Source organism: Cryptomeria japonica, chromosome 6 (assembly GCF_030272615.1).
Source record: "Cryptomeria japonica chromosome 6, Sugi_1.0, whole genome shotgun sequence".
In the NCBI taxonomy this organism is placed as follows: Eukaryota; Viridiplantae; Streptophyta; class Pinopsida; order Cupressales; family Cupressaceae; genus Cryptomeria; species Cryptomeria japonica.
In genome coordinates, this window is record NC_081410.1 from 334,608,028 (window position 1) to 334,629,034 (window position 21,007).

The following is a 21,007-nucleotide window of genomic DNA, read 5'->3' on the forward strand; positions in this document are numbered from 1 at the left end:
GGTTATACCTTAAGGTTCCATATAGTTGGGTGGTATTGAACCATCATTGGGAACTCATGCATCCTTTGGAGGAGCCCAAGATTCAATGAAAAGGATTATCATATTTTGTTATAATTTATTACCCTTTTACAAGTTAAAGAAAATGTATAATCTACGATGTTGGTGCCCCCATTGGTAGAATTGAAATTATTACCTTGATCTCATTTATGTTGGATCGTATTCCACCCACATAAGTTGTGCTCGCTCCATCCTTGTTTTTGGCAACCCTTTGTTAGTGTATGTGTGCATAACTTTTAATATTAATTTTATCATATTTTCCTATATTGTCGGAAAAGTGATTAATACATTACAATATAGAAATGGGATTAGAGTGCAAGTACATTAGTGGCCAATTTTTACGATAATGTCCAATGTGTGTGAATTTTGTCCTTTATTATTAAACACACATTTCCCAACCTCTTTCAAAGAAAATTGGGAGTTGTTCCCCTATCCTACTTAGTCTTCCTACCATTTCACTTTGTCAAAATATGACAAATGTTATCCTCTTTTTCATTGGGATGTGTGCTTTGATGCAAAATCAAGTAGTTTTCAATTCAATTAGTTGAGTCGATGTACCTCCTAATTGATGTACCTCTTATGCAGGTATTCTCGTGTGGAATGTCAATTATGTTGTCTTGGAATAGGTATAATCAAAGTGTGATTGTCATTCCTACTCCTTGTGCTTGTGAGAGAATAAGATTGTGGAGTAGTGTCTAATCTTCATTGTGGAGAAAGCCTCATCCTCTCATATAGTCATCATGGTGAAGTGTCGCATGCTTGTGAAGTCTTCCACTTGTGCCACCATGCTTGATGCATCAAGATTGGTTGTCACTTGTGTCAATCCTTTTCACAACACCTTGTGCATGTTTTAGTGTTTGACGTGACATATTTGTCATGCTTGCAATGTGAAAAAAGTGTTTAGTTTGTCCTCGTTCCATTAATGTCTTGAGAAAAAGCTTAGGCCATTGCAACCAACCTTATTTTTCATCATCAATTGTGCATCTCCAAAGCCCATATACCTCATTGATTTCAAAATTTTAACTCCAAAAGGAATGTGCTTCTGAAACTTGTATGGAGGAACAACTAAACCAAAAAACCTCTTCACACTATGGTTATTCACTAATTACCTCAATCTATTTTCTAAGAATGCCAATGGAAGAAATCTCGTTAAAGCTTATTTTAGGGGGAGGAACATTTGCCTTTATCATACAAAGGAATCACAAAGTTTAACATTAAAGATGTACAAAGTAATAAGACAATGTAGGTAAAGATGCTTGATCCACAAAAGGACTAGTGTTTTACCTCCATCATGAATTGCTCATAAAAAACATTCCTTACATGCAAAGTATTGAACCACAAACCATTCATACAAAATAGGTAAATGTACTACAAAAGTGAATACCACTTTAAAAACTCAACTCAAGTGCCTTCTTGCACTTGCAAAACTCAACATCATGTACACTGGTCAAAAAAAAATCAAAAACACAAAGTTCACTCTCATAAGGATTCTAATTATTAGATCAAAAAGCAAGGGAAATTTCACCAACTTCTTATCATGATCATACCTTATTAAGTAGAATTAGGAAAATATACTTTGAAAAATAAATTTAAAACTTGCACACATCAAAAGCTTGTTGTTTATTAACAAAAATTATTGTTTTCTTTGAGGGCTCTAAAAAATCAGAAGTCACAACCCCAAAGTTCATACATGTTCTTTTTAATCTCATTGCTAAAAAGCCAAGGAGAAAATTTCCCATTAACCTTATTTGACGCAAAATACCCTTCTTGTGCATGTTGCAACTTCCACCTTAATTATCAAGTTTCCAACCATGATAATAAGCTCCTTGGTCTTAACACGTACAACCAAGTAGCCTAGTCCATTATATCAAGGTTTGTGAAACAATTAGACAATACAACCTAGCCTAAATCCATTTCACAAAGGTTATAGATGGGAATCTTATGATACTATTTTGTCCTTCATGATGAAAGAGTACCCTATTCTTATACAATGACCATGGGCCATAATTTCAACCCTAACATGTTTGAGATACTTTCATTAATCGTCATCATTCTATAATAGTCTAATCTTGACGTAGGGTTCTCTTAGATACCATGATTTCCCTTTTTATTATGATTTGAATTAAAACTTAAAGTAGAAATTACTTGTAATTTTAACTCTAGCTAAGTACACTTAAACCCCACAAAAACAATTCCTTACAACCAAAACCTTAATGCCTATGCTTTGTTTTATAACATCCAATACCTTAATCTACCCGAAGGACAATGGCAACATAATTAACTCATCGTTAAATCACTCCAAAACTATCATAAACACACTTTAATTCTCTATTAGTCACTTAATATCACACTCAACATATTCTCGAATTGCAAGTAATTGCTCAAGATGTGAGAATTAACACCAAAATAGTTTCCTAATTAATGCCAAATTGGGGAGACCAACTTTTTTCACCTAGATGCTCTTGAAGTTTTAAAACACACTTGTTAACTCCTTTTAACTTCAACATTTAGAAGTTATCACTTAACGTCCAGAAGTTAAATAATGATTATTTGTATATCAATGAATCAAATATATGCACTTATCTAGTATTCAAATATGTCAAAATATTATTCATTGACATATGCTACAATCTCACAAACATATCAAAATGAATCGACAATGAATTTGTCTTTCTCATCTTCAAAAATGTAGATATCAACCACAACTTAACCCAACAAAGTGTGCCAATGACGAGCTTTGCACCCAAAAAGGCTTGCAATAGAGCCCATTGCAAATATCAATCAAGAGCATCAGTAGCAAATAAATTGTGTTCAATACATCTTCGGGAGATCTAAAGATGCAATAATGAGCCCTACCCACCATCTCTAGATATACAATTACATAAGTCAATAGGAAACAACTGCGTGAATCAATACAAAAATAACTTCCATAAATGTGGACCAATAAGTAACATCCACCTAAAACATCTAGCATATCTCATTATACGTAAATTTTACAACACATTATCTCAATTTCCTTAGCACATGACATTTCTCTGTTTCACCAGCAACTGGGTGAGCTTTTTCCTCGAATGTAAGTTACTTGACAAATGATCTTCAAAACCTTTCCTCAAAATGCTCAAATCTGGATTTTCTGCACTTCTGACATTTAGCAATGTAGTAAACAGATTTGTCCACAACGCAGAATTCCAATACCTGAACACGCATACTTGTCATGTGAATGTCTGACGAAATTCTTTTCATCAAACTGAATCATTAGATGCAATACTAACATACCTTTCCATTAAAAAATATTAAACGTGAAAAATAAATTTTAAAAAGAAGGCATTTCGTTGTACCATAAGAAATGTTCAATACTTCTGTAGTAGATAGTGGAAAATTGTACCGTTTAAGAGTGGCCTTGGGATGATAAACTTCTCCATCAAGGCCAGTTTTCTTCACTAACTCCATGTAGCTTCCATGCAACATCATATGTGCAATGGCACAAACTCCGTAAGTGTCTACCTGGTACACAACACAACGAACATGCACTCTAAGTAAAGTGAACCCTAACTCCAGAAAAGTGTAGTGAAGTCATGATCCTTACTTGGAAGGTCCAAGGCCTCTTTTCTTGCATTTCAATGCACCGGAATGACTCCGTCTTACTATCCGCCTCAAACTCTGTTCCCCCTGGAAAGAGATTCATATCTATACCTCTTCCCCAGTCAATCAAACAGAGCCCCTGTTGAATGAAATCAATACTGAATATCACATTAAAAAGGCCACATAAATGACTTAAATCATCGTAACACATATAAAGCATCAAAGAAATACCTGATCTTTCCACCCTCCCATCCGACTTGGATTCCATTCTTCACAGATTTCATCACTTTGAAAGAAAAAAAATACAAGTATGCATAAAATAAGACGAGGCCAAGCTTACATACATGGTTGATTATGGTCAATTCATTCAAATACTATGTCAACTATAAACCAATTCGGAGACAAATGTATGCTGAATTGAAGATAAGTCAACAGGCAACATTTCTAAATTTTGGTATTACTCCAGGAGATGCTCTGAGTAAGTCTACTCAGAGAGGCCAATTTGCATACTGATGCGTTTCCTATCTATGTTGCATATTAAAAAGATAAAACTTTTCCCAGCATTCTTAGAAAGCTTCCAGAGTTAATCAAACTTGGAGTTATTTACAGAACTCCAAATTCTATAAAAATGTAAATAATGGATTGCTTGTTTACATGCAACACTTACAAAATTGAGTGATGCATCTTATGTATACAAGAACAAAAAATGAAAAGATAATGTAGAAGTAAAGCATTCGAGGTAAAATATAGAGGAGAACTGCATAAAACTGAACCAACTTGCCTAGCGTAGCGAATGAGTAAGTTGTCTGGTTTTAAATCCCCATGTATAATGCCAGCAGAATGCAGTGCTTCCAACATACGTAGCATTTCAATCGTGTAATACATGCACAATACTTCATCCATGCACTGACCAGTTACCAGATATGAATTGATAACATCCTGAGGTTATGTAGTACTTCGTCAGGGCCATAGGATTGTTCAGTCCAAAATACACGCACGAAAATCCAAATATTGTTCAAATCAAGAAACTCACAACAAATGAAACTCACATAATCAAAAGAGAATAGAAAATCCTAGTATACAACATCACCTGCAGGGTCCCATGCTCAACATAGTCACAGACCAGAATGCTACAGTCAGCATATACATGTACTTTCCATGCAGATCCAAAACTAGACCGCTGATATTAAGAAAAATATGGCAATACAATTTAAGTTTTAAAATGTTCACAAAAAAAAACTCATAAAAATGATAATACATTATGTTTCCTTACAAACGTCTACATTAAAGAGGAAAAAATGAAGCATGAAAAAGTTAAATACTTCGTCTGAAGAAATGCGGTCATCAAGCTGCCGGTACATGTAAAACTCCCAAGGACAAGCAGGTCGCTGTATCTGTATAATAATAAGCTCAAATATTATTTACATACACAGGTGTACATGACCACCCAAAGAGAACTTGCTTATAAAAATCAAGACGAACAATAAATGAGCATCAATTATTAAAAAAAACCTTTAAAGCAACAACATCGTCGGAGCGTCCATCAACAAGGGCCTTAAACACCTGAGCAAAAGCTCCTTCTCCTGAGCATCCTTTTATATGGTACTTAATGCCACCTTTTAAGTATCAAATGTAAATGGAATTACACACCGTAAATGAAAAACAGCAATATTTAATCTTTGAAAACCACACAAATGTTAAAACATGTTAGTGCTATTTAATGTCACCTTTTCAGTATCAAATATAAATGAAAAACAACAATTTTTAATCTTTGAAATCCAGACAAAATGTTGAAACATCATGTTAGAGCTATTTAAATGATAAATAACTTCAAATTTCGGCAATATAGCAAGAAATCCAACGCTTAGTCTTTTAATATACAACAAATAAAAATTTAATCATATGCAGAAACAAATAAATCATAATCTTCAAAAACATACCATGTTGTGATAAATTTCACCACTTATTAAGATCATAAAAGTGAATCAATAATTCAGGAAATTCAACCTGGGAAATTTTTCTCAAAGTGTGGACAAAACGTTTTTAGAAGTACAGGCAAACTATACATAAATATAATCACATAATAATATAAACATTATAAACCAAAGTCTAAACAAACTAGTTGAAAACAACACATACACAACCAAATGTGTTCTCAACTTATTTCTGGCTTTGAATATGAGAAATTATATAAACAAGAAGAGGATTTTCAGAAGTTAGCAAGGTTGCCATAGAACATTATATGTCAGGCCAGAATCAGGCATGTTTGAAATCCTTCGAGCCAACAATAGACTAAACGAACTGACTGCCTCTAACTATTTTTAAAGAGAAATAGCTTATTAAAAACTATCAATGGAACAAACCAAAGAGACACATTATGATGAATTATATCCCATGTACATTAATGTTTATCGATAAAAACAGAAATACAACTATAATTTTTTTGCTGTACAACTATTAAAGTTTTGCAAACATGCATCTCAGTTGAAAGGAAGTCAAGGTGTGAAAACACTTCCTGCACTGCACTAATCTAAGAGGAGAGATGAATTGAAAATACAATCTAAAATAATTTTCAGGAAAGAAACAACACAAGAAAATAGTTTATCATAATGCCAATGATGTATTCTGGAAAAACCCTTTCTGAAAAAACCGAACTTCCAAACTCTGAACCAATATATTTATTAATCAACAACAATATCAGTTACAATACAAATTACAATCCAAGCAAAAAACCTTCATAGGAGACACCAGCAACACTTATGTCTAAAAAACTACTTGCAGCATAACAATACTTATAAAACACACTATGCATGCTCCACCCAGGCACCCAATTAATATAGAAACCAACGTATGAAACCACCAAAGAGGAATCACAAAACCCAGAGCTAATACCATCGGGAAGTGGTGCCCCATTCTCTTAGTTAAATTCCAACTCCCAAACCTTTAGAAGATTCCTCAAGCTAAATATAATATGTTCCTTACACCTGTAATAGCATGGCATGGTTACTTATTGAGACCTTTCAAAGATGCTTTATCACAATCATAATAACATCATAGGTTGGTGAACAATCTTGGTCAACATGTCTAACTCATTTATTTGTCATAGATGCTCTTACGATTCTGATGTGGGAAGGTGATTGAGCCTCTCTACTAAAAATCAAAGATCTTGGAGAGGTCTATGTCATTGCATCCAACCTTAGCTGGTTAAAGCCCATTTCAATAGTTTTTGGAGCAAAAATGAGTTTTAGTACCCAAAACTTGCATTTTAGTATTCTCAACATTAACATGCAAGATTGAGACACACTTCCAAACATGAGTAACTACTACGTGAGTCCAAAAATTACAGTTTTCTATATGCTTAACATGTTGCCCAACAATGAAACAGAATTCAAAGTTTCTAGTATCCTAAATTATTACTTTTGGTAATAAGACAATAATTCTTCTATGAAAGTCTTGTTATGACCTTTTCACACATCACCCCATTGCAAATGGCGACCCCCTACTTTTTTGGAACTTCTTGGTCTTTTGGTTTTGGTCCTTTGGGTCTTTTCGCAGCAATCCCTTCAGTCTCCCCGGTTTGTTTTGGTGAAATTTGATCAAGTCTGCAAGTCATTTGAGCGAATTCGGCTAAGTCTAGAACTTGCTTGATCTATTTTAGGGTTTTGTCCTTCCAACTTAGGTTTGAGGTCTTTTCCTTAGGGTTTTGGGAAATTTGAGCATTGCAATGAAGTTAGAGTCCTTCAAAGAACCTACCAATGAAATTTGAGCGAATTCTGAGCACTTTCAATTTTTAGTAAGTTTCATTGCATCTCGTATTGGCCTAATTTTGTGTTTAAACCAGCTTACTATTTTTAGTAAGTTTCTATTTTTAGTGTCACCCTGTCCTAATTTGCTCTAATTTAATGTTTTGAAGTACTTACTATTTTTAAAGTCTATTTTTGGCAGGTCCATCTCAGGCAGTGATCACGACACTGCAGGCAAAGCATTCCTGAAAATCCAAGTCCAAATCCAGAAGGTTGAAATAGCAAACAAGTAGTCAGAAAAACGGCTAAGTATGAAGTTCTTTCCTGAAGTGGAAAAGCATGAAAAATCATTCTAAGGTAGAGAAATCTACTTCATTCCACTATAAGCATCCAAATCTAGAAAATGGACAAGTCTAGAAACAATTTCTAAGTTTGACAAAGTGCACTTCAAATTTTGACCAAGTAGAAATTCCTTCACCATGCTCAGGGAATGCTCCAGGAATAAACATGTGATAGCATCCCCAATTCATAGCAATCTTGCATCAACCAAAAACAATTTCCTTTCTATTTTGCTTTTTGTTTGCAGTTTCAGTTTTCCTTTTTGTGTGTCCCGATTTTGGCTCACCGGATCCTGTGGAGTTGAATTCTACTTGAAGACTTGATCATCTTTCTTGCTTTCAAACCGCATCGCATTTGGATCACTTTTCGGCAAGATATCGCTACCAGTTTCCATGACAGTTTTTTGTTACCAATTGACTGGACCTATTCTGGTGATCTTCCAGAACCCATTTCGAAGCTTGCGAAGCCTTGGGCGTTGATTTCGATGTTCCTTGGCGTGTGGCTGACCTTTTCCCACAATCAACGTTTCATCCTATGGATTTTCCAGAGGAATCTCTTGGCTGAGGCCGACCTTGTTTATTTTGCACGTTAGGTCTTGTTCTTCGAGTTTTGATCCCTTTTGGGCCGACTGGATCCTTTGGATCGATATATATATTTGTAATTACGCATTAGAATGTAATCAATCAAGGAGATAATCAAGTAGCTAGACTGTGCGTAGGAGATAGATCATAAGGTTCAAGGTCCCGGTTGTGACCTATTCTACCAAGCCTATGAGCCGATATAGATCATAAGGTTCAAGGTCCCGGTTGTGACCTATTCTACCAAGCCTATGAGCCGATATGTTGTAACCCGGTTTTTACCGATTGGATGTAATCAAATTTCATGCAATAAATCAATCTGTTTTGCATTGCCTCCATCATATCTTTGTGTTTCCGTTGTGTTTACTCTTGCTGACCAGTCCGGATTGATCTTTTTGAGGTCCCTCCTCACCGGTGACTACTTCAAGTGGTATCAAAGCGAAGTTTCGTTTCGGAGGTTGCGTGTCCTGAATTTCTTGTTGTTGGGTGGTGGATCCGACCTGCAATTGCAAAGGACTAGCGTGAATCGATGGCGTGAAGAGGAACTGGGAATGGTGGAACACATGGGAATGCAGACCCTGCTGTGATGGAGATGTTGTGAGGAATTGCAGCCCGATTAGAAGCCGTGGAGACAGCCCATAGAAGAGGCCGACACATTGAAGATGTGAGTGAAGATGAAGGAGAAGAAGCCTCGGCAGAACAAGTAAACCTACCAGCGGTTGATCTGGATGAAGAAAGGTATTTAAGGGTTTTGAGTAGGGCGAACACTAAACCTCATTTTACCCCACCGGAAAATGATGGGAAGCTAGATTCGGACGAATTGATGGATTGGATCTCGGAAATGGAGAAGTATTTCGATTTTGAAAACACTGCAGAAGAAAGGAAGGTGAAATATGCATGTACCCGGTTGAAAGGTCATGCATCTCTTTGGTGGGAGCATTTGCAAGTTGATAGACATGGGATCAGATGATTGCTAAAGTTGAAATCGAAGTTTGTGCCAACGAATTATCAAGTGGATTTGTTTCAGAAGTTGCAAAATCTGAGACAGAAGGAATCTAGTGTGAAGGAGTACACCGAAGCATTTTACAAGTTGAACATCAGATCTGAACATGTTGATGATGAAGTTGAACAAGTTGCAAGATATTTAAACGGATTGCGGATCTCTATACAAGATGAACTCAGTATGATCAAATTGGAGAATCTTGAAGAGGCTTGCCAGTATGCCCTAAAGGCTGAAGAAAAAATCAACAAAACACATGAGCAGAGACAGAGAGGTAGAGGTGGAAGGTTTACCAGAGGAAGATTTCAAGGAGGGAGAGGATATACTGGAGGAAGAGGAACCAATTCAGATCAGAACAAGGACAAGGAAGTCAGCAAAACAGGTAATTCATATCGGAAGGATGATAGAAATTTCTACCGGAGGAGAGAACTGGATGGTTACCAAAATGAGAACTTTGGAAGACAGGACAAGAGGACATTTAGAGGAACTTGCTTTAAGTGTGGAGAAGGACACCGTTCATTCAAGTGTAAGAAGATAGAGGCTACCGGAAGAGAAGCAATGGTGGAAGAAAACCCCACCAGATCAGACAATAAACCGGAAAATGGAGAACTGTTGATGATGAGGAGAGCTTTGTGTCATACCAGAGGAGATGAAGAGCCCTTGCAGAGGAAGAATTTGTTCAAGACTAGATGTAAGGTATCTGGTAAGTGTTCTAAAGTTGTTGTTGATAGTGGTAGTTTAGATAATCTTGTTTGAGAAGAAATGGTGAATAAGTTGAAATTGGAGAGATTGAAACACCCTAAGCCTTACCAGATAGCATGGATTCAGGATGAACATAAGTTGTTAGTAAGTGAACAATGTTTGGTGAAATTGAAAATTGGGAATTATCATGATGAAGTTTTGTGTGATAATATGCCTATGGATATTTGTCATCTTTTGTTGCGTAGACCTTGGCAGTTTGATAGACAGGCAATACATGATGGGAGGAAGAATACATACACTATTGTGGCCAATGGGATGAAGCAAACCTTGTTGCCTTTGGAGGAACCTTTCAAGAATGAAGTCTATACGAATGCCAGAATTTGTTTAGTAGATGGAAGGAAATACATGGATGGATTGAGACATAAGAATGTGTGTTTTGCCTTAATTCCTAAGAAGACTGAGAGACTGGAACCGGAAGCGAGAGCACCCAGAAGAGATAAGAGATTTGTCGACAGAATATGAGGACATCATTTCAGATAATGTACCTGATGGATTGCCACCTGTAAGAAGTATTATGTCATTGCATGGACTTGGTTCCCGAAGCTAGTTTGCCTAACAAAGTTGCACACTAGTTGACACCGGTAGAGAATGAAGAACTGAATGGACAAGTGCAGGAGCTGTTGAAGAAAGGTTTGATCAGGGAGAGTCTGAGCCCTTGTGCAGTACCATCAGTATTAGCACCTAAGAAGAATGCAGAGTGGAGAATGTGTACCGATTCAAAAGCAATAAACAAGATCACAGTGAAATACCGGTTTTCTTTGCCTAGGATGGATGACATAATGGATTGTTTGAGTGGAGCAAATTACTTTACAAAGATAGATTTGAAGAGTGGATATCATCAGATCAGGATCAGAGAAGGTGATGAGTGGAAGACAGCATTTATGACAAATGAAGGACTGTATGAATGGTTGGTGATGTGTTTTGGATTAACTAATGCACCGAGTACTTTCATGAGGCTGATGAATGAGGTATTGAAGAAATTCTTGGGTAAGTTTGGTATTGTGTATTTGGATGACATTCTGATTTTCAGTAAGACAAAAGACGAGCATTTGTTGCAGTTAAGAAAAGTTTTGCAGAGATTGAGAGAAGAGAAGTTGTTGATCAATATCAAGAAGTGTACTTTCATGAAGGATGAATTAGTCTATTTAGGACTCGTGACATCTGAGGATGGCTTGAAGATGGACCCTAAGAAAGTGAAAGCAGTTGTTGAATGGCCTACACCGGAAAGCATTGAAGAAGTAAGATCATTTCATGGATTTCCTAGATTTACCGGAAGTTTATCAGAAATTTCAATTCAGTTTGTAACCCTATGACTGAGACCATGAGAGGAGATCAGAAGGAATTCAAGTGGACCACCGGAGCAAACAAAATTTTTGAACTGTTGAAGCAGAAAGTGACTGAGCAACTTGTGTTAGTTTTACCGGACTTCAATAAAGTATTTCAAGTGGATTGTGATGCAAGTGGAACAGCAATTGGAGTAGTCTTGAGTCAAGAAGGGAGAGCAGTAGCCTATTTCAGTGAGAAATTGAATGATGCCCGGAAGAGATATTCAGTGTATGATCAAGAATTTTATGCCATAGTTCAAGCCTTGAAGAAATGCAATCAGTGATGGATAGAGACTCAATGTGGTTATACAGTGTTTGGGACTTGGTATTCTGGCAGTAGTGGACCAGTTTGGAGCAGTTCCTTAATTTTAGGAGGCATTTCCTTCTTTTGAGGAGGCTATTCCTACTATTTAGGAGGATTTGACAGTACCCAGGGTTGGGTTACCATGAGACTATTCCTTGGGTTCAATTTTAGGAGATTTGGGTATGTTTCCTAGCTTCTAGGAGCATCCCTAGATTTTAGGGACAAGATTGCTCGATGATCCATGATTTCAGACAACAGTCACAGACAGGTGGCAGGCTCCATTTCAAACTTGTGGAGTCAGATGAGCATTATACGGCTATTTGGGATATATTTTTAATATTTCCTAAGCTAGCGTCTTATTAATTAAATAAAGCTATTTATATAGCTAATTGGAGTAATAAGGGGATTTTGGCTTCTTCTGGTCAGGCAGGCATATGTGTTATAGCTCGTTGGAAAGGTCTTGAATTATTATAACTTATTTTCATCATCCGGAGACCTTCTGGCACCTTGAGTTTTGTTATTTGACAAAAGGGGTGTTTTCCTATACATAAAGGCCTTTTTAATTAAGAATATGCCATTATTTAATAAAGGTAAAAGCATATTCTCCCTTTAGGGTTCAAGTAGCTTTGAGAGGGAGATAAAAGGAGATGTTGGCTCATTATTCTAGTATCTTTTTACATCTTCAAACTTGGCATTTGTGAATTTGCTCTGAGGAGCGATTTCTGGAGAACTGGGACGCAAACCCCAGGGCTTGGATATTGGGATGCAAACCCCAATAGAAGGTTTCAGCAGCTTCATTTGGTTTCAGACTTTGATTGGAGTGCAAGTTCAGCATTGGAAGAGCTTTGGCTTTGGATGTTGGGTATATTGCTTGGCACGTGGGAGTTCCTTGGCTGCCTGGACGTGACTACAGCAGTCGTACGGCCTCCTTCCAGCTGGCACGTGGGAGTTCCTTGGCTGCCTGGACGTGACTACAGCAGTCGTACGGCCTCCTTCCAGCTGGCACGTGGGTTGCTGATTGGTATTCATTAGCCATCTCTTTTCATTGTGCGTGGATGGTCTTTCTTGCAACCAGCAACATTATTTTGGTTGGTAGATACTTTGCTAGCATATCATTTATGTATTTTGACTGGTACGATTTGTAGCTATTCTGGATTGGCTGAATATTATATTATTGCACATTATTTTCCAGCCTATTTCATATTTGCTGCCGCTGTTATTCATTGTTTACCTATATCTAGAAAATACAAACAAAAACAAAAGACACAACCTTTCTGCAACTTTTGTCTCTCTCTGAAAGATCATTTAATAAACAGGAAGAAATTAATTTAAAACTAATAATTAAAAATTATAGCCTGTTAGCTTAAAAGATCCATTAGGGATCTTTCAGTGGTATCAGAGCTATCATCCTGCCAGCCTGTAGGGTTTGTGTGGAATTTTCACACTAGGGTTACATTTTATTCTATGCATCCGGGTAGAGAGGAGATACACAGGTATTATACACGCAGGGTAGCTCAACAAGAGCATGAGAGTGGAATTGAATAGGTACCCAGTATGGCGGATGAACAAGGGGGTGCTAGACAGAACCGGATTGAGGATGAAGAACGGGAGATGATGAGAACTCTCATCACTACACAGCCCAGGATAGTCCAGACACTTGACAGATTACAGGATACCTTGGCACGAATGGAGTTGGATAGACATAAGGGCAGACATGGGCGGAGCAAATCAGTTTTAGTGGCAGGCAGTCAACATAGCCATCAGTCCCATTCATCAGTTGGGAGCTCCCTTCATTCCTCTAGGCGGGAATGCCATCGTACACCTGCTACGAATAGACCTTTGCTTCCTCAGTTTGTACCAGGTGAACAGCCAGCACAGGTAGATCCACCAGAGGTTGGGTTCCAGGAGTCAGTTTTGGCAGCCACAGCTGAGTGGAGAGCCCTACCCCCAGAGGTTAGGGATGTTTTCCCTCTTCCCCAGTATTGTGCACAGCGTAGAGATACAGCTAGGTTCAGAGGAGATCGTGGTTATACACCACCACAGCAGCAGAACTATGACCTCAATAGAGCTACTGGGAAGATCACATTGGCTACATATGATGGCTCTAGTGATACGAGTGCACGAGCTTGGGTGCACAAGCTGGACATATATCTATCCTTGAGGCCCATGCTTGAGCGTGAGGCTATTCAATTTGTTGTGTTGCATTTAGACGAGATTGCCTATGATTGTTGGCACCATGGATTGGTCACCCAGGATCACGCCTTGGTACGTTCCTATGCCAAGTTCACTGAACGACTCATTACACGGTTTGATCGTAAGGATACAGAGCTCTACTATAGAGAGTTGGCACATCTTAGACAGACTAGGCATGCAAAAGCTTTTATTAATGAGTTCCAGCGTATTGCGGTTATGGTACCTGATATGCCCCAGAGGCAGAGTGTGATGTTATTTATTGAGGGATTGCAGGATAGACTTAAGGGATTGGTACGTGCTTTCTAGCCAGCCACTCTTAAGGAGGCCATTGATGTGACATTGAGACTGGATACCATTCCCACTTCTTATCAGGCAGATAAGAAGCCATTCAGGGACTCTCGGCCTGCACAGAAGGCCAATACTTCACAGAATAAAGGAGGGTCATCATCTAGACCCCCTTGGATGAATCAAGAGACGAGGAACGAATTGAGAAGGAAAAAGTTATGCTTTTCCTACAAGGAACCTTGGGAACCAGGACACCGTTGTATGGGTAAAGGAAAGGTTCATTTGATTGAGGTGACATCTGAGTTAGGGGATGAGGAGGTACCCGACACTGACACTGAGGATAGCATGGAGGATGTTGAGCAGGTGCAGACACAGTTGAAGTTAGATACCCCTGAGCCTTTAGCGACAGCCAAAGTAACTATGGCTACCCTCTCCAGTTATCCTAAATTTCATGCCTTTCAATTGAAAGGTACACTGAAGGGCAAGCGGGTCATGAGCTTGGTAGACACAGGTGCCACGCATAACTTTATTGATCAGAAGTTAGTGGAGAGGCGTGGATTACAGTATGAGGAGTTTGGTGGTTTCGGAGTGAAGATGGCAGATGGTGCAATTTTGGGCTGTACTAAACGGATTCCACAGCTTAGTATTCAGATGGGGGATTATACTCTAACCGATGATTTTTATGTGCTTCCATTAGAGGATTATGATGTGGTCTTGGGCATGCAGTGGTTACAGGGTATTGGGCGTTACATTATTGTCACCACCGTATGCAGTTAGAGTTCCTTTCTGGGGGGAAGAAGACTATCTTGAGGGCAGCTTCAGATGGTGGACCTAAGGAGGTGTCTTCTCGCAGGATGGAGACTATTATTAGACATAATGATGTGATTTGGGCTACACATTGTTTGGTGAAGTCCAAAACACCTACACCTCAAAATGGCAGGGTATTTCATGTTGATATTCAGTCAGTGATGGACCGTCATGGGAGAGTATTTGGTGACATACCTTCTGGAGTGCCTCCAAATAGAGGTTTTGAGCATGGTATAGAGATGGAGGATGGAGCGAAGCCAGTGATTACTACCCCATATCGTCATCCTAGAGCCTATAAGGATGAAATTGAGAAGACTATTCATGAGTTGTTGGATATGGGTTTCATTCGGCCTAGTTCTAGCCCCTTTGCTTCTTCTGTAGTGCTTGTTAAGAAGAAGGATGGGACTCTACGGATGTATATAGATCACATAGCCTTGAACAAGAAGACAATCAAGAACAGATACCCTATTCCATGCATTGATGAGTTGTTGGATGAGCTTTCTGGAGCTATCTACTTCTCTAAGATTGATCTTCGTTCAGGTTACCATCAGATACGTGTACGAGCAAAGGATGTACACAAGACTGCCTTCCGTTGTCACTATGGGCACTATGAGTTTTTGGTAATGCCTTTTGGCCTTACCAATGCACCGGCCACTTTCCAGTCCTGTATGAACCATATCTTCAACAAGCAGTTGAGGAAGTCGATTCTAGTGTTCTTTGACGACATATTGATTTACAGTTGTACTTGGGAGGACCATCTCAGACATGTTGAGGAGGTACTTAGCATTATGGAGAGCCAGTCTCTATTTACTAAGTTATCCAAATGTGAGTTTGGACTTAGGGAGGTTTTATATTTGGGCCATGTGATCAGTGTTGATGGGGTGAAGGTGCATGAGGAGAAGATTCAGGTGATTCGAGATTGGCCCCGCCCTCAGAACATTACTAAGTTACGTGGGTTCCTTGGTTTATGTGCTTATTACAGAAGATTTGTGAGAGGTTTCTCTCAGTTGGCAGCACCGTTGACAGATCTCACAAAGAAAGGGGCGTTCAGATGGATAGAACAGGCACAGGGAGTCTTTGATAGACTCAAGGAGGTTATGAGCACTTGTCCAGTTTTGGCATTACCTGATTTCTCGCAGCCATTTGTCCTAGAGTGTGATGCTTCAAGTCTGGGCATAGGAGCTGTGTTGATGCAAAACAGACATCCCATTGCCTATGAGAGCCGGAATGTGCGAGATAATGAGAGATTGTACTCTACCTATGATAAGGAAATGTTGGCTATTATGCATGCTTTAGCCAAATTCAGACAATATCTTGTTGGCAGCAAATTTGTGGTAAGAACCGACCACAACAATTTGAAATATTTCCTAGATCAGACAAAGCTCAATGATCGACAGCAAAAATGGGTGAGCAAGATTCAGGCTTATGATTTCGATATCGAATTCATAAAGGGGAAGAATAATACTGTGGCTGATGCACTCTCTAGGAAACCCTCACTTGCTGCCCTATGTTCATTCAGCGAGATTTCAGCAAATTGGAAGGCTCAACTTTTGGTTGAGTATTCCAAAAATCAGCATGCTTGTGAGGTCGTGGATGGTTTGATAGTGGATGATAGATACAGTGTGGTAGATGATATTATCTATTACAAGGGCAGGGTTTATCTTGTTCCGGGTTCACAATTGAAGGAACAAATTTTGCATGCTTTCCATGATACTCCTACGGCAGGACATCCAGGGTATGTTAAGACTTACAAAGCGGTTCGAGAGAGATTCTCTTGGAAGGGTCTCAAAGATGATGTTTTGCGGCATGTCCGTGAGTGTACGACTTGTCAACAGAACAAGTCGAAGCATACTTATCCTGCTGGGTTGTTACAACCCTTGCCTATACCGGAACAGAAGTGGACTGGGATTTCTATGGACTTCATTACAAGTCTTCCTCGGGTGCAAGGGAAGGATTGTATCTATGTGGTCGTGGATAGGCTAACAAAATATGCCACTTCTTTCCCATTGCAGTTGATTTTACAGCATCTCAGGTGGCTGAGCTATTTTTCAAAGAGGTGTTTAGACTCCATCGTCTTCCCAAGACCATAGTGAGTGATAGGGACAGCAGATTCATGAGTTCCTTTTGGCAGGAACTTTTCAGGCTAGCAGGCACTGACTTGACACCTAGTACTAGTTACCACCCTCAAACAGATGGACAGACCGAAATAGTCAATAAGTGGGTTGAGGGATATTTGCGTAACTATGTGTCAGGGCAGCAGAAGGCATGGGTACGTTGGTTGTATTTTGGCGAGTATTGTTATAATATTATGCACCATATGTCCATTGGTATGACGCCTTTCAGAGCTCTCTACGGCTATGAGGCATTATCCTTCATTGATTTAGCTCTGAGTGACAGTAGAGTTCCTTTGGCTCAGGATTGGTTATAGGAGAACCAGGGTATCATGAGATCTCTCAGGGAGAATTTACAGCATGCACAGAATCGGCAAAAGATATACGTTGATCGGCATAGGATTGAGAGAGCATTTGAGGTGGATGACATGGTTTTCTTGCGCTTGCAGCCATACCGGCAAAGCACCCTTAAAGGGGGGGGAGCTGAGAAGCTCAAACCACGTTTTTATGGACCATACAGGGTACTCAGGCGAGTTGGAGAGGTTGCTTATGAGGTTGTGTTACCACCAGGCAGTAAAATTCGTAATGCATTTCATGTATCTTGCCTGAAAAAGGCCCTTGGACAGCATATGACAGTTTCACCCCATTTGCCCCCCATGGATGAGGAGGGTAAATTGACTTTGGTTCCTGAGGAGATTCTTGAGGTGAGGGAACGGCGGTTGAGAAGCAGGGTGATTCGTGAGTATTTGGTACGTTGGAGAGATCTTCCCATAGAGGATGCCACTTGGGAGGGTGAGGCCATTTTACAACATCCGGCATTACAGTTGCTTGTGGGCAAGCATCTCCGAGAGGGGAGGACTGTCATGTCCCCTCTTTAGCTCTGTCTAGCAGAGACATGTGAGTCAGCTTATTATGGGGTCTTGTAGGCTAACAGTGATGGATAGAGACTCAGTGTGGTTATACAGTGTTTGGGACTTGGTATTCTGGCAGTAGTGGACCAGTTTGGAGCAGTTCCTTAATTTTAGGAGGCATTTCCTTCTTTTGTGGAGGCTATTCCTACTATTTAGGAGGATTTGACAGTACCCAAGGTTGGGTTACCATGAGACTATTCCTTGGGTTCAGTTTCAGAAGATTTGGGTATGTTTCCTAGCTTCTAGGAGCATCCCTAGATTTTAGGGACAAGATTGCTCGAAGATCCATGATTTCCGACAATAGTCACAGACAAGTGGCAGGCTCTGTTTCAAACTTGTGGAGTCAGATGAGCATTATACGGCTATTTGGGATATATTTTTAATATTTCCTAAGTTAGCGTCTTATTAATTAAATAAAGCTATTTATATAGCTAATTGGAGTAATAAGGGGATTTTGGCTTCTTCTGGTCAGGCTGCCTGGACGTGACTGCAGCAGCCGTACGGCCTCCTTCCAGCTGGCACGTGGATTACTGATTGGTATTCATCAGCCATCTCTTTTCATTGTGCGTAAATGGTCTTTCTTGCATCCGGCAACATTATTTTGGTTATACTTTGTTGGCATATCATTTATGTATTTTGCCTGGTACGATTTGTAGCTATTCTGGATTGGCTGAATATTATATTATTGCACATTATTTTCCAACCTATTTCATATTTGCTGCTGTTGTTATTCATTGTTTACCTATATCTGGAAAAATACAAACAAAAACAAAAGACACAACCTTTCTGCAACTTCTGTCTCTCTCTGAAAAATCATTTAATAAACAGGAAGAAATTATTTTAAAACAAATAATTAAAAATTACAGCCTGTCAGCTTAAAAGATCCATCAGGGATCTTTCAATTTGGAAGACATGAACAACAAGTATAAGGAAAAGGCAGATGAGAAGAGGAGACATAAGGAATTTGAAGTTGCCGATGAAGTGATGGTATATCTGAGAAAAGAGAGATTCCCAATTGGAACTTATAACAAGTTGCAAATGAAGAAGTTTGGACCCTGTAAGATTTTGAGGAAGTTCAATTCTGTAAATGCATATGCAATGGAGCTATCAAATAGTCTAAGTATTTCACCTATATTCAACATTGTCGATCTTCATGAGTACCATGAACCAGAATTCAGAGAGGATAGTGTTGCAGACTGTTGTGACGTTTTCACACATCGCCCCATTGCAAATGGGGACCCATGTTTTTTTTTGCTTTTTTGGGTTTGTTTTTTTGGTCTTTTAGGGTTTTGTTAGTTAGCCTTTGCATTTTTTAGTGTTGTCGGGGAGATCAATAGGATAGCAAGTCCGGCTTGAGTGAAGTCCTGATCCTGAAATTTGGCTAAGTCTGAAAGTCCTGATCCTGAAATTTGGCTAAGTCTGGAATGTCTTGATCCTGAAATTTGACTAAGTCTGGAAACTGAAAAACCTCAAAAAACTAGATTTTGCAATATAACTCCTGGAGGTCTGAAACCACTCTCAAACATCCTGAAAGTATATATGGAATATAACTTAAAGTATAAGAAAGAAAGAAGAAAGATAGAAGGAAATGTCACAAAGAAGAAAGATAGAAGGAAATGTCACTTATACTCCATAAAAATTATCCTGATAGAGAGTTTGAAAAGTCAATTTTCGCTCCTGTCCTTCACTGAGGATCCAGAGCGAATTTCGCTCCTGTCCCTCTCCAAGGGACCAAGGCGAAGCGCTCCTGTCCCTCACCAAGGGTCTAGGGCGAAATGGCTTATTTGAGTCATTCCTGACCTTGTTTGGTCAAATTGAAACATCAAAGACACAATGAAGGACGAAATGAGCATGATAGAGCATCGAGACAAGACAATGAAATGATGAAGTTTTTTGCCTAGAAGGTCAAATTCGCTCCTGTCCCTCACTGAAGAACCAGAGTGATTTTCTTTATATGCACAATTTTAAACCTTTTTTTGGACATTAACTTTTATTCATAGCATGAAGTAAGGTGAAATCTTCCCTAGCAAAGGAAATTTGAGATGAAAATTGTAGCGATTTGGCCTTGAGGACAAAATTCGCTCCTGTCCCTCACTGAAGGATCGGAGCTTGATTTTCAAATTTGCACTGTTCTTGCAGGATCAGGACAATTTTATGATTGGAAGAGATCAAGGAGGGCATGTTTTGTCCATTGAATATAATTTAAGCAAACTACAAAGGAGTAAATCAACCCAAATGACAAAAAGTGCTCCCGTCCCTCACTGAAGGACCGTGCCACTTTTTCAAGTTTCTCCTATTTCTTTGATATTTTATGGCAAAACTTGACTTGGATGGGAAGGACGAAGGATGTTTTATGCCTTAGATGCAATTGAGAGATTTAAAGAACAAAAGGGTACGCCAAGATGTCAAAAGTGCTCCCGTCCCTCACTGAAGGACCGTCCCACTTTTCCAAAAATGCTCCCGTCCCTCACTGAAGGACCGTCCCTCTTTTCTAAAAATACAAATTTCTTGCAAAGGCAAGGCAAGTTGCATGATTGAAATGAATGAAAGAGGGCAAGATTCATCCATTGAAGATAATTTGGAAGACTAGCAAAGGACGAATTGGCTTAAAAATGAAAAAGTGCTCCCGTCCCTCACTGAAGGACCGGAGCTTGAATTCCAAATTTGCATTATCCTTGCAAGATTTAAGTGATTTCGCGATTTGAAGAGGTCAAGGGAAGTGTGTTTTATTCGTTGAATATAACTTGAGTGGCCTACAAAGGAAAAATTCAACCCAAGTTGCAAAGGCACTCCTGTCCCTCTCCAAGGGACTAGGGCGATTTTTGTAAAACCAATAATGTTCCTCCAAAACCACGCTAAGGCAAGATTGTGCAACGATGAAAAAGTCTTCTTCCAAAGGCTTCGAAATATTTTAAAAAATTAAAATTAAATTGGCATTAAATAAAAAACAAATTGGCATTTAATAAATTAATTTTGAGCCTTAGAAAATTGAAATTTTTATTATAAAGGC

General features: G+C 38.9%; 1 protein-coding gene across 2 annotated transcripts in view; it reads right to left on the reverse strand.

Moving 5' to 3' along the window:
• Positions 1-2,592: 2,592 nt before the first annotated feature.
• Positions 2,593-21,007, reverse strand: part of LOC131044238 (mitotic checkpoint serine/threonine-protein kinase BUB1) — a 159,078-nt gene continuing 140,663 nt past the window's right edge. For both annotated transcript variants that reach the window (XM_057977528.2, XM_057977535.1), the window contains 8 exons: positions 5,152-5,255; positions 4,962-5,033; positions 4,730-4,819; positions 4,421-4,578; positions 3,871-3,925; positions 3,644-3,778; positions 3,443-3,561; positions 2,593-3,252 (listed from right to left, as the gene is read on the reverse strand). In XM_057977528.2, the coding sequence (XP_057833511.1) occupies positions 3,075-3,252; positions 3,443-3,561; positions 3,644-3,778; positions 3,871-3,925; positions 4,421-4,578; positions 4,730-4,819; positions 4,962-5,033; positions 5,152-5,255 (911 nt within the window). In that variant the 3' untranslated portion in view covers positions 2,593-3,074. The remainder of the gene's footprint in view (positions 3,253-3,442; positions 3,562-3,643; positions 3,779-3,870; positions 3,926-4,420; positions 4,579-4,729; positions 4,820-4,961; positions 5,034-5,151; positions 5,256-21,007) is intronic.